The following is a 13,250-nucleotide window of genomic DNA, read 5'->3' on the forward strand; positions in this document are numbered from 1 at the left end:
AAACACAAATAAGATTGTGTTTCTGTCCTGATAACTTTAAACTAATACAGTTTTTCTAATGTTTTATGGCTGCTACGTAGAGAAAGACATCTCCAATATGACACCTTTATAGGTACTGTGACAAAGATGACACAGTTCAGCATTTAAGAAGTACATGTCCATATTAGATTGTATCCTAGATATCAAACTTTTAGATCAAATACTTGTGTGTTTTACAGGGAGGAGATTCTCCTATGATGCGCCAATTTGCTAACCAAACTATTTTAAATTCTCTTGTGCAGAACAAATATTCCAGAGTATAAGCCCTTAGAAGCTCCAGAGGTCTCATAACATTAATTTAACATTTAGGGTTTTCAAAGTATGTTTGTAATTTTTAGTTATCATTGAATTTGCTTTTTATTAGTTTTTAATGTATAATTTTATTTTTCTTTGTGGGAAGCACATTCTCAACCATGATAGAGCCTGTATAAATAAAGTCATGGTGTTTATGGGGTTTTTTGTGGGGGATGTATTTGTTCATTCCCAGATCTTGCTTTGAGATGCTTGGTTGAAAGTTACACAATTTGCTGTGATGGAGAAGAAGAAGAGCCTGCACCAAAACGCTCCAGGGCTGCTCAGACAGAGGTGGCTCCTCACACTACTGCTGGTAATGAGAGCACCACAGAAGATCATAAGCCTGTAGCTGGAATTGTTATTGCTCTGTGTTGCCATCACAAGTGTGACTGGACACATTATGTAGGCAGAGAGTTCTTTAAATCAGTAGGACTGGGACCAGTAGAATTTAATTATTTTCAGAGAATGAGTAGTTGGGCCACTTGTGGCATGCGAGAGACTACGAGCAAAGCTTCTACAGGTGAAGTCAGTGAAGATCAAACTAATGATGCAGAAGAACATGAGCAAACACTCAGCAGGACAGAGAGTGGTTCAGATACTTTACAAGGGTATGTACCTTTTTTTCCTAGCAAATGGACTCCAGCAGGAAAGCTATGTATAGTGGCACATTAAGTTGTTTTGGGTCCTCAAGAGGACTCATTTTGCAGAAATATTTAATTACTAAACTTATAGAAATACTTTAAATATAGAATTTTCACAGACATACATTTCAAAATATTTCAGCTGTCATGCTTGCCTGACTGAAATGAACTTACAGTGATTTCAGTAGTTTTTCTAAGCTTAACTACTAATGTTAATTAGCAAAACTGTTTTCTGCCAGCTGTTCACTCCTTTCTTCCTTTCTCTGAAACTAGGATACTGAGTGTTGAGGAGCGGAAGGAGATTGGTTGCCTCTGTAAACGGCTGATTGATCACGGACGGATTGAGTATTTACAGCAACAAGGATACAAGGCTGCACTACAGTATTATACAGAGCCTGCTGTGTCCTTGGAGAATGTCCTGTTGACAGCTGTCCCAAGTCTTTCTTTGATACCAGAGCCAACTGTATGACAGGAGATAGATTTGGAATTGGTAGAGAAAAAAGCAAACTATGAAACTCACCTGAGTTTTTTTTAAAAGCTAATTCATTGCCTACAAAAAAAAAAAAACTTTTTTAGTACTTCCCGTATCAGAAAAAGGTCTTATATTCTCCAGTTTCACTGGGAATTACAAATATGCAAACCAGTTCTCATCAGTGGAAAAATAAAATCCCTAAGAATATTTGAAACCTGTTGTAGCCTCTTTGCTGTGAAGAACTTGATATTTTCTTCCATTCACAGTTACACTCTTTATTCATTAGGATTCATGACAGGAGGAGGATCAGAACTACAGCTTGCCATATCTCCTGAAAGACAACAGATTAAAATAAAGTTAACATATTTTATTTTCACTTTGAAGTTCAGAATAGCTTTGGATTTCCTCTTACAATATTTAAGTAGGCCTAAGTACTTTCATCAACCTGTGCTGCTAGGGAATCTGTTCAGGAAGAATACTTATGTCTAAAATGTCATCTTGATATATTTTTGCTAATTTGATTATTCATTCATGGAGTATTGATAAGTAGAAAGCTAGCTTAGTGTTCTAAATCAGGAGCATTTCATTCATTTTTAAGCCTTCAAAAAACACAGAATGAAGATCAGAGAGAACATTTTTTTATCTGCGATGAAGTGCTGTCTGCAAGTAACAGCTGCCACTTAAACATCTGTTCAAAAGTGCTTATTTTGGTTTCTTACTGTAACATTTAAACTGTTATTTTTGAGACTATGAACTGCAAATTTTTGTCATGTTTTAGAAATGGGATGAAACTCCTAGGGTGTTTTGTTTAAGTGACTGGATTTTGTGTCAGGGAAAGCAAGTTATAAGAAACATCTGTTTATCAGGTGTTGATACTTCATTGCTAAAAGATGCATGTTGGGAACATAAGCGTTTCTCCCTTAATCCTCCTCTGGAAGTACTATCTGGACAACATCCAAAAATAGGAAAAGTTAAGCTTCATTAAATAAAGGGTGCTAGAAGATCTACACTATGTAAACTGATTACGTTACAAATACAAAAGGCAGTCATCAGCTTCTTGCTCTCCATGGTGTAGGTAACTCAGGCACATTTATTCCAATGCTCCATGGTTCAAGGATGTTCCTACCAGAATATTTGTTATTCTTGTGAAGACCTATTGTGCCAACTGTTAGAAGTGCCCCTGCCTTCAGTAAAAGCCTGTTTACAGATTTTTTTGAAAACATGACTCATTTATTAAAAAGACTATTCATCTTTCATTTCTCTACATATCCTAGATTTTATTTATCCTGTCTTCCTCGCTGTATTGCGGAGAAGTCAGAATTAATAAAAAAGCCATACCTGTTTTCTTGAGTGACTCCTGGATGTACATGTGCATGAAGTCAATGCCAAACATTTCTTGTTGCTCCTCCTCATCTGTGTCCTCACACGGAGGGAGTGTTACCTCCAGCTCCAGTGGGTTGTCTCTGAAGTTGACAAATCTAGGAATTCACCAGAAAAGGTTACTCTTGCAGTAAGTTTTGTCAAGAGAAAACTATTCTTTTGAAACTGAATTAAGATTTCTCAAGCAGTATTTTAAGAAAAATGAAATTAATTTTTTTTTATACTAAACTCACTACTCTATCAGTAGTATTAAGTAAACTAAGCTAAGAATATGCTTTATAACAGTAACTGATTGTGGTGGGAAAAAAGTATTGTCCTCGTCATTTTGTCTTCACTTTTTCACCTCATTGTCAGGTGTATTGTGTGTTCACAAACAGGTGAGTGGATGAAAACAGTGCAAATGCCTCCTCCCAACTTTGCAGGAGTGAGTCCTGTCTCTTTATTCTTGGTCCATCCTTGGGCCTGTGCTTGCATCTATTTAGTTAAGGAGGTGCTTCCAAAAGAGCTGAGAACAGAAATTGTCTTACTGGGTTAAGCATGGTTTATGTAGACTAGCATTCTTCCTCTAAAAAGGCCAAAATCCAGTAATCCAAATGAAAATGCAAACAAAAGGAAAGTTTATGTCACAGTATACTAAGAAGTAGTTAAAATTCTACCAATTAAGAATTTACATTATTTTATTTTAAATATCAAGTACAGGAGAGTTTCATCCATGTCCTTAAGTCTAACATTTTTTCTGTTCAATTCTGAATGCTTGATTTCTCAAGGGCAGTGTTCTACTTTTTGTCATTTTTATGCCTGCCACATATTTTTCTGCAAGCTCTTGCCTTTAGAGAGTGATTTAAAGGGCCAATTGAAATGAGAAAATGCATTATAGTCTACTTTTCATTTGAGATTGTAGCTAGGTAATTTACTTCTTTAACTGAGTTTCACTACACAAAGCTTGTTGCAAATAATTATGCTGATGTATTGTGTCCATCTCTACAACTGTGGTCATGCCTTTTCCTCTTCCTCTCCCTCTATGATATATAACTCAAGGGAGGCTTTAAAAACTGTTTTTTAATATTTTAATTTATATTCTGTTGCTTTTTCTTACCTCAGATTTGTCATGTCCTTCATACAAGCTGGAATATCCTTAAGTTTGTTGTTGCTAAGAACAAGAGTACTAAGGTTTTTCATATTACCAATGGTTTCTGGCAAAAAGTGTATTTCATTCCTTTGGAGCCATAAAGTGTGGAGATTTTCCATTCTGAAAAATAGATATTTGTGCAATAAATCAAGATTTATAAAAGTAATCTGATCAGTCATTAGTATAAAATAATTGATTCTTCAGCCACATAAAGGACTCATAATGCAACAAGTCTCAAAGGAAACTGCATATCCAAGATAATCATCTAATCTCTCTTAAAAATGTCATTGACAATAAAGATTTAACCTTATAGTTGACACTGAATTTATTCTTAATGGAATGGATTATTTCAGCTCATCCAAAACATCACATTAGGGCTGATAAAATCTTGACTTTGGAGTGAGGTTAACATAAAAATTATCTGTTGAAGTATTATTTAATAATTAGAATTTCAATGCAATGGAATTGAGACCAAGGTGAGCTTTGAGTTTTATTTACCTGTCAATTGCCTCAGGAAGCTCCTGGAGTTTATTTCCCCCCATGTCTAACCATTCTAGATTCGGCATGTTGAGGAGAGCTGAAGGGATGGCAGTAAACTGATTCATGCACAAATCTATGTGTGAAAGCTTCTTTAAATCACTGAGCTGAAAAGAAAGAGAGATTTAATGCAGGTTTGTGTAGCTGTTGCAGCAGTACAGCAGTACTCTAATAATGCTGAGAAACATTACAACACATTTTGGAGCCAGTAAACACAGAATGGTTTTGAGTTACAATAGCTGATAGTACCTAACAATAACAGTTTTGCCTGGAAAGTAGGAAGGTTTGGAACAGATAAGGCAGCATTGAGTAGTAGTTTTTATTCTCTCATAATTGTTTTGAACATTTGAGAACAATTGTTCAAGTCTGCACAGGCAGTAGTATAAATCACACAACCCCTTCTCAGAGCTAGCTGTTCCAGTAAAGATGCTTACAGTTGTGTCCTGACATATGGTATGAATTTGTACTCTTATAGCACTGTCTGTGCTATGGCATCATATTCTTAGTGGGGTAAATCAGTGGAGATGCCCAAGCCTAAACAAATTGATATGAAGTGTATCACTACCCTCTGTACACTACCAAGTCATTTATCTGGATGAAATAAAGACTGGCTCCTGCAGCTACTCAGGTATATGTATGTGCTTCTCATGTGGTTCAGTTTGAACAGTCATAGAAAGACTGTTCACATCGGTGTTTCTGTGGAGTAGTTGTGAAATTACAGTATCACAGCAAATCTGAGAACAGAAGTGCAACATTTAATGATAATTAAACAAAACTAAACAGTCTGTCAAAACCTCACAAGGAAGATCACAGATATTCCTGTTGACAGCCAGTTCCAGTCTTTCCAGACTGATGCAGTTACGTATTTCCTTAGGAACAGACTTGATTCTGTTGTAACTGAGAAGCAGCTCTTGGAGGTTGGTCAGCTGGCCTGCAGAGAGCACAAGAGACATTCATGTTCATTCCATTTGAAGTACAATATTATTTGTTTTGTCTTATCCTTTTACTGTTATAGAAATGCTCTGTGTTCTCACAAAACAAAATAAAATCACCAAACTGCAAGTAGTAGCGCTTCAGGACTCTTTGGTACAGAACTGCACTTTAGTTGAGTGCTTCAAGGAAAAAAAATAAAACCCAAAAAATTATGAATACTCATACTGTGGACTCAGAACATGAAGTCAGTTTTTCAATATCACTTTGCCAGCTGCATTCTGATATCTAGTCCCTGCTGTGCAAACAGGCTCTTTTTTTGTCATGGGAAGCTTTCAGAGATATGTCTCTTCCACCCAGTCCCATTTTTAGTTTATATTGAATCTATGGCTTGAGATCTATCTCACTGTCAGATTTAAATAATCTGTTTTCTCACTAACCTATAGGATTGTTAGACAGACAAAGGACACAAAAATGGCACATATGTGCAAGACCAGTTTTCTTAGAAAAGCAGTTTAAAGTAAAAGAAAGCCCAGCTCACCAATTTCTTTGGGTACACTTTCAATTGAGTTCCGGGATAGATCCAGAACAACAAGGCTCTGAAATCTTCCAATAAACTGAGGAATTTTCAGCAAACTAGTTCTATGAAGCTGCCATTCCTGGAGATGGATTAGTTTCAATAAGCATGAAGGTAATGTCTACAACAAGAAATACAAACCAGAGAAAATTAAGCTTAGTGTGCAAGAAGAATACAGACTGAGGCAGAATTATTTCAAACATTAACAGTCTGTCCTTTTTCTTCAGCTGTGCTGGAACATGTAGGTTAGAAAATAAATTCTGGTAACTGTTTTCTAAAATATGCTAAAAATAGCAAGCATAACTGATATGATTTTAATATCATACATATTAGGAAAAGGCATATATTTCATGAAGGTTTACATCAATATATTAGGCAAAGGTTCTTCCCCCAGAGGGTGGTTGGTCACTGGAACAAGTTCCCCAGGGCAGTGGTCAGAGCACCAAGCCTGACAGAGCTCAAGATGTGTTTGGACAATGGTCTCAGGCACATGGTGTGACTCTTAGAGATGGTGCTGTGCAGGGCCAGGAGTTGGACTCGATGGACTCAGCATATTCCATGATTCCATGATCCTGAAGTGAACATCAGTGGGGGTTGTCATTCTGATCACAGATTTAACCTGCCCACTTCTGGCTCCCAGGATTTAGACACCTGCACAACCGTCATTGACAAGTTTCAGGCTTGTTTTTGTTTGTTTCTCTCTTTTTTAAAACAAAGTCAATATAGCTGAAGATGAAATTTCTCTAAATAGATTTTTGCACATAAAGAGCAATCTCAATTCTATTTCCTATTCTGTCAATAAAAACAGAGAGCAGCTGAAGCAGAAGAGCTGAGGGATCACAGACCACCAGAGTACTGCTGGGTCTGGCTGTCATGTTCTCACTGGCCTCAACACAGACTAATTCTCATCACTTTCTAGGAGCTGGTCTGAGCATTTCTGCATGGCTCAGAGAACTGTTGGCCTTCACTCTGGCAGCATTGACAGCAGATTACCCCTGTGCATGAGAAACAGCAAAAATAGTGTTCTGGGAATCTACTGGCTCATTTTCACTCTTAGAGAAAATAAACAACAGGAAGAAATATTTTCATGCACCCAAACACAGAGGGTTTTCACCTTGATACGTTTCAGTAGCCCTAGTGTGTGGATGTTAAATGAGAATGTATATAATGAAAATCATGATTTGCAGTGTAAACACTTTCTAATGCAGAAAAGCCTTTTGGGCTTTGTTTTTGCAGAGTAATGCTTAATATTCAGGACTGAATAACACCCAGCTTGCTTTTACACCCACAATGGTGTGTCCCAAGTCACTGCTAGCAAAGCACAGTGAGTAGTTAATAGAACAAAAATAGTACAACTCTAAGTATAAAGTTGTAAGTAGTACTTTTCTGATACATCTGTCATTCATCCCAAGCATTCATTCCTATCAACACTACCTTCCATTCTTCTTCCTCTATCCTTAAAATTGCTCTTCCACCTTCATTAATAACTTTTTCTTTGAGCTTTGCTAAAGCAGCTCTCTCCTCCCAGACAAGCAGTAGCCTACAAGGGAAAGAAGATCCGAAGTGGTGCAACAATGAACACAGACAATAATTACTATCCTATCTATTTTCTGGGAAAAAAGAGACAATTGCTTTTTTGGATGTCAAATAACATTAATTATATCTGAATGCTAAATATACTATCAGTTGGAGAGAAGACAAGCACAATGTTTGGCTGAGGTAATTTATAGGAATTCTGTTTTACAGTTCTTCAAATTTACATTCAGAGGGAAGACATAATTTACTTTCAACATGTTGCAGCAGGGCAACAGAATATAAAGTTATGTTGGATTAAGTTCCAAAGCAAATTTGGAAGCAGTCTCCTAAAATAAAAGCCTTCCATTCCACCAAATAGAAATACAACAAAATAAAGTCAATCAGATAGGGATTCTTTTAGCTTCATTTCTAAAGGGGATTTAAACAAAAATTATTACAACTAGGCTAATTCTCTTTGTTTCTGCTTGTATTTTCCATTACTAGCTTTTGAATTTGAATTATTCCATTTCAAACACATCTGATGAATTACAAAGAGTTCCAAAAATAGAGTGCTAAATTTCTTCAAAGTTCATAAAATTGCTGTCCAGACAGAAGACTGAGCAACCCTGTTAATTTCTCAATGGAGAAGAAAGCACAACAAATTAAATCTTCAGTGGTTAGAACATCTACAGAGCAGAGGATTTCAGTATCTGGGCTCAGGGGATTTAGTCTATACACTCATATTTTTATCACCAGATAAACGCTAATCACTGGGAATTCTGCTGGAGTAACAACTAAAGAATTAGAGTCTGGATGAGTTTGAAAAGACCAGTTACAGTCTTCTGAACTGTAGCATATGGTCTAGCTTTTCACATACTTAAAGATCTACAATTCACCCACCTTCCTGCAGACCTCTGCCTGAATTCCTTTTCTTTCTGTAATTCTTCATTTATCTTGTGTATTCTCACTTCCCAGAGTGTCTTCACAGCACTGAATGTTCCCAGGCAAACTGCAGTTTCAGCCATGATCCTTTACATCACAGGAATCTGACTGAATTTCAGGCTCAATGCACCACTTCATGTATCAGTTACCAGATAGGGACAGTGATGTGAAAACTAAAATACTGCAATACACACTTCATTATATTATTAAATTATTTCATGTAGAAAACTGACAGGATCTTACCAACTGCTTTCTCTTTATAAAAATAGATAATTGCACACAATTAAATGTTCTTCTAATAAGAAATGGTATTTTTGCAGTCTCTGCATTCTTATTCAGAATCAATGAACAACTGTTTCTCTCAGTTGCTTCCAATAATACACTAAGTACTGGCCATAAATGTTAAATACAGATTAAGCATACATTCCCATCCCAGGAAGAAATTAAGCTGTTACTTACAATCTAAAGCAGTTAAATCCTGATAGCTACATACTGACAGCTACCTCATATAAATACTTGTAACTAAAGAAGTTTTGCACTTGACAAAGACTGAACTGTTCCTGGAAATTAATTAGTATACTTTATTTGCATTCATTTTCTTCATAGCTTAACTCATTACAATGTATTTTATAATTAGTAATGCATTACCTTTAAGAAAAGGCTTTTAAATTCTTGTGATCTCTCTTTGAATGTTTGTGTAGTCCTGCTGAGTGTCAGAATTCACATTTAAAATTAAATTCAGTCTAAAGTTTTGAAGTCATCTATCCCTCAGTGAGATAATTAATACACATTGTCCTGAAGAGCAGCAAAGTAGGATACTTACTCATCCTAATCATTCTTATTGCCATTACTGGAGCCAAGATACTGATATTCAGATAAGCTTGCAGCACTGAACTTCATGCCAGCAGCAGTGTACTCTGAACACTGATGAGCTGAATGCTCCCTTTCTAACTTTTTACTGATACTTGTAGGGGCAAGTAAGAAAAACATCTTATATATGCTTCAAAATGAAAAAAGCAAGGATAACCTTCTTCCAAACAAGCAGGTAATAAACAACAAAACGGGAATTTCAGGTCTTTTCATACATATATTTCCCTGCAATAATTGCTGCAGGTCTGTCTTTTAGAACCATAAAATGTCTTTTCTATCATATTTTTTTCTGTTATAATTTCGTGTGGCCTGGATAAGCCACAATTGCTTGGAGACCATTTTTGTATTCAAATTGTCAGTCATTCTATTTCCTGTTTACTATGTCTTTTGATAGCACACTTATTTGTAAAGTCTGATTATACTGAAATCAAGTTAAAATGTGTAGGCAAATAAAATCTAAAATGTCAGGATTGCTTCCTGTTGTAAAGACAGCATAAAAATCAAATTCCAAAGCTTGAATAAAGAAGGATCTGTCCAATACATCAAGATTTACCATTCTTAGCTGTTCTCTGTTTGTTAAGGAAAAATGGCAGGATTTGGCAAGGGACACAAATGGCAACCCCAGTGTGGCACAGTGCAGTCTGGTCTTTGGGCTCCTAGAGAGGGATTGGATTTTTTCCTGTACCGAGAGCACTGGATCCTCTTTCCCTCCCCCACATAAATGTGATCACATTTACTAGTTTGAAGGATTAACTTCTCTTTCAGTGGTCATCAGAGTAACTACCCTTCCCAATCCTCATCCCAAAAAGCAACAGTAATGCTATGTATGTGTGAGGTTTTTCGCTCCAGTTAGTGCTTAAAATTCAAATCGCCTGATTTTTCAAGATTAAATTTCTACTGAGATTAAGTGATTAACTAATCTATCATTTCTTGTTGTTTAGAGACCTTTTTTGAACTACAAGCCTTTTTAGGCAGAAAACTAGAAATCTTTTTATACAAATTGTGCAGAAAAGAGACACTTGTTAATAGCTGTACTACCAAACCCCGTATCACACTACACAGTCAAACTAATACTGATTTCTAGTAAAGCTTAGTCTTGGCAGCTCTCTTTTGCTGTGGAAAGCATATTATTCAATAAGTACTGCCTCAGAACCATGAAATACGAAAGGGCCTAAGTATATTATTATTTTCAGGATGATTTCATTATATAACAAGCTACTATCAAAAACTTCTTGTTCTTAAATCTTACTATTTTTTAAGAAAATAAAAACCATAATAATCATGCCATCACAGCCAACAATTGAGAAGTGAATTCCCAAGTGTGGCTGTAAAACAACTGCAGATTCACTCCAAGTAATCAGATCTCCCAACAACTTCACCTCCAGGCATCAGAAAAAGTTAACAACAACAACTTACCTCAATTATTTGGTGTTTTCAAGGATCTTCTGTGACTCATTGCTTTCTGGACAAGAGCAGAGACAGATTATGAATCTTGTCTGTACTACCAAAGCCATTTAAAACTCTCACTCAGACTCCAATGCAATGTCAGTCTAATTCTAATTTTAACCTATGCTGAGAATAGAAGGCATCACATGAGGCACTTCTGCAAACCCCCCAAGCATTTACCACTGTTAAAGTCTTCCCAGTTTGCTGTGACTGGGCTCCCCTAAACTCCTGGACTCACATTAACAGAAGTTAAAAAATTGAGAACAAGAAGAGTACTTGTTATGCTACACAATTATCTTGCTTTAAATTAAAAATGAAAAAAATAAAAAAGCCTAGTTTTGAATTAAACTAAACTGCTTTCTTTGGTACTGTTTCTCTGCAAGGAAACTGAGCTCCAAAGCACTATTAAACAGCAAAGTTGACTAAGCAGATTGGAAAAAGTATCACATCACTAAGTATTTTACTCATTACTTTTGCCCATGCTGAAGAATTCTCTTGCTGAAGAGAATTTTAGGGCAAATTATTCAAGTCCAGACAGAAAAGTAATCTTTACCAGGATGTGCAGAGGGGTTATTACTCACCCCTTCTCATGCTTCCAATCATGAAACATTTTTAACATTATATGTCTTCAAGTAGCCCTTGGAGAAGATAAAAGGAGAACAAGTCTGTCAGAATCTTTTTCTTCAATCAAATGGAAAGAGAGAAACAGCAACAATCACTGGTCACTATTTGAGGCAGAAGCCATAAAACTGGATAGCTCTACCAATTGCACTGGAGTATAAAATGGGAAGCTGAAATTTTAAAAGTATCATTAATTTGGTTATAACCCTACCACACAGAACTTTACAACAAAAAAACCCCCAACCCTTTCCAGTCCACAAACAACTAAATACATTAACACCAATACTTACTCGAAAAGACACTAAGTACTTTAGCTTTCAATCCTTGCAATCTTCTATACTTCATTTTTTTAAAATAAAAAAGGTTATGTAAAAGCAAAAGTGATCCAAAAGATTCTCTGTTATAGGAACTTCTTTCAGTTTTGGTATAGATTCAATCTCTTGATCTAAATCAGTTGTAACTAAAATCCTCATTTTCTTCTCCTTAAAAGAAACAGATAATTAGAGCTAGGGGGAAAAATCCCAAACCTGCCATTTATTGGAGTTTTGACAGACAAAGAAATTTTGGGCTCCCTGTGCAAGTAAAATTATTCTGTATTAAATATTTCAAAGCAATTTTATTGCTTTCTTCGTACACTTTTATTTCCTCAATTTATTTTCTCAATGGGCATCAGATTAAAAAAATATCCTATTTAGACTAAGCCCTCATTACAATAAAATATTTGCAGGGAAGTAGACATTAGGCTGTGTTCTTTTGGTAGCCTTGAGTACAGAATGTTCTTTATGGTAAGAAGAAATAGTTTGAGTCGCCTGTACAGGATCGCCTGCATAAAATTCAAAAATAAAAACAATATAACTACAATTCTTTGTGGCTTTATATTTTTTATTAGGAATAAATAAATCTGATAAAAATGAAATAGGTGATAAGCATGATATATTAGTCAAATTTTGCAAGAAATTACCTTTATATAAAAGACCCTTATACCACAATAGAAATATAAATAGCACCTAACATGGATGCTCCATGCTCCCCCTCCTACATTACCAGCTTTCCTCTAATTCAGTCTCAGCATCACAGATAGCAGGGATTCTACACCTGGTAGCCTGTGTCTCACATCTTCACAGCTAAATGCAATAGACAACTTTGGTCTACAGTTTTGGAGAATGCTCCTGTTTTTGATATATCTAAAAAAAGGAGGAAACGTCCATTTTGTGCATCACAAATTCATTTTTAAGGCCATGTAATGGTTTTTCCTTGTGTCTGTGTGCAACTTATGTTTCTAGAAGGTACTTATATCCCATAGTTTTCTTCATATCTCCCATTAAATCCCCAGTGCAATCCTCATGATCTGTTTATTTTACCTTAAAGCCACATAAGTGTTTTCTGTTTTAATGGCATTAACGAGAATCGATTCATTATGTGCCTTGCATCTGAGTTTAAGAAGTCCTTATCTCACATACTATTTTTTAATGTCCATTCTTTCTTGAATCTGATTAATCTGTCAGATTCTAGTATCTGAATATCAATAACACAATGCAAGCTTTTAGAACATGTTCAGCTTACTGTCACGCTTACCTAAATACAGAAAAATAAAACAAGATCCTTCTTTTTTTTTCTTTGTTTTCTCTTTCTTTCTCTCCTTCTCATTTGGTTTTAACAGACAGATGCTTTCTATGAGAAACAAAAATCACTGGAAAGCATTAAGGGCTGACACTACTTTCAGCCTTTAAAAATACAGGATATTCTAGACAGTATTAAGGCCTTGATAATTATCAATAAGTGGTGTCAGTAAGCATTTGAATAAATATGGTCTCTTCATTTATAGTTTGATAAAGAGAACCTGTGCAAGTAATTGCC

The 13,250-nt window shown here is 35.7% G+C and overlaps 2 protein-coding genes across 10 annotated transcripts in view; one reads left to right on the forward strand and one right to left on the reverse strand.

The window, feature by feature from the left end:
* TRMT13 (tRNA methyltransferase 13) overlaps positions 1-1,660 on the forward strand; it is a 5,898-nt gene extending 4,238 nt beyond the window's left edge. For 3 of the 4 annotated variants that reach the window (XM_085068181.1, XM_085068182.1, XM_085068183.1), the window contains 2 exons: positions 527-941; positions 1,248-1,660. In XM_085068181.1, coding sequence (XP_084924307.1) covers positions 527-941; positions 1,248-1,443 — 611 coding nt within the window. In that variant the 3' untranslated portion in view covers positions 1,444-1,660. Of the gene's footprint in view, positions 1-526; positions 942-1,247 lie in introns of those variants that run through there. The other variant, XM_085068184.1, reaches the window with a different exon arrangement.
* Positions 364-13,176, reverse strand: LRRC39 (leucine rich repeat containing 39). 6 transcript variants are annotated; one of them, XM_085068197.1, is made up of 11 exons: positions 12,969-13,176; positions 11,354-11,410; positions 10,743-10,788; positions 8,415-8,543; positions 7,434-7,539; positions 5,964-6,120; positions 5,287-5,423; positions 4,454-4,599; positions 3,923-4,075; positions 2,785-2,924; positions 364-1,777 (listed from the first exon to the last, which is right to left on the reverse strand). In XM_085068197.1, the coding sequence occupies exons 4-11, from the start codon at positions 8,537-8,539 to the stop codon at positions 1,722-1,724; spliced, it is 1,020 nt and encodes a 339-aa protein (XP_084924323.1). In that variant the 5' UTR covers positions 8,540-8,543; positions 10,743-10,788; positions 11,354-11,410; positions 12,969-13,176; the 3' UTR covers positions 364-1,721. The 6 variants fall into 6 exon arrangements, with proteins under 6 accessions (XP_084924323.1, XP_084924319.1, XP_084924321.1 ...); XM_085068193.1 differs by lacking the exons at positions 11,354-11,410; positions 12,969-13,176 and having other exon boundaries at positions 8,415-8,588; positions 10,743-10,898; XM_085068195.1 differs by lacking the exons at positions 11,354-11,410; positions 12,969-13,176 and having other exon boundaries at positions 10,743-10,883.
* Positions 13,177-13,250: the final 74 nt, after the last annotated feature.

The sequence above is a fragment of the Lichenostomus cassidix genome, chromosome 8 (genome assembly GCF_008360975.1).
Source record: "Lichenostomus cassidix isolate B80296 chromosome 8, HeHo_3.0, whole genome shotgun sequence".
NCBI lineage: Eukaryota > Metazoa > Chordata > Aves > Passeriformes > Meliphagidae > Lichenostomus > Lichenostomus cassidix.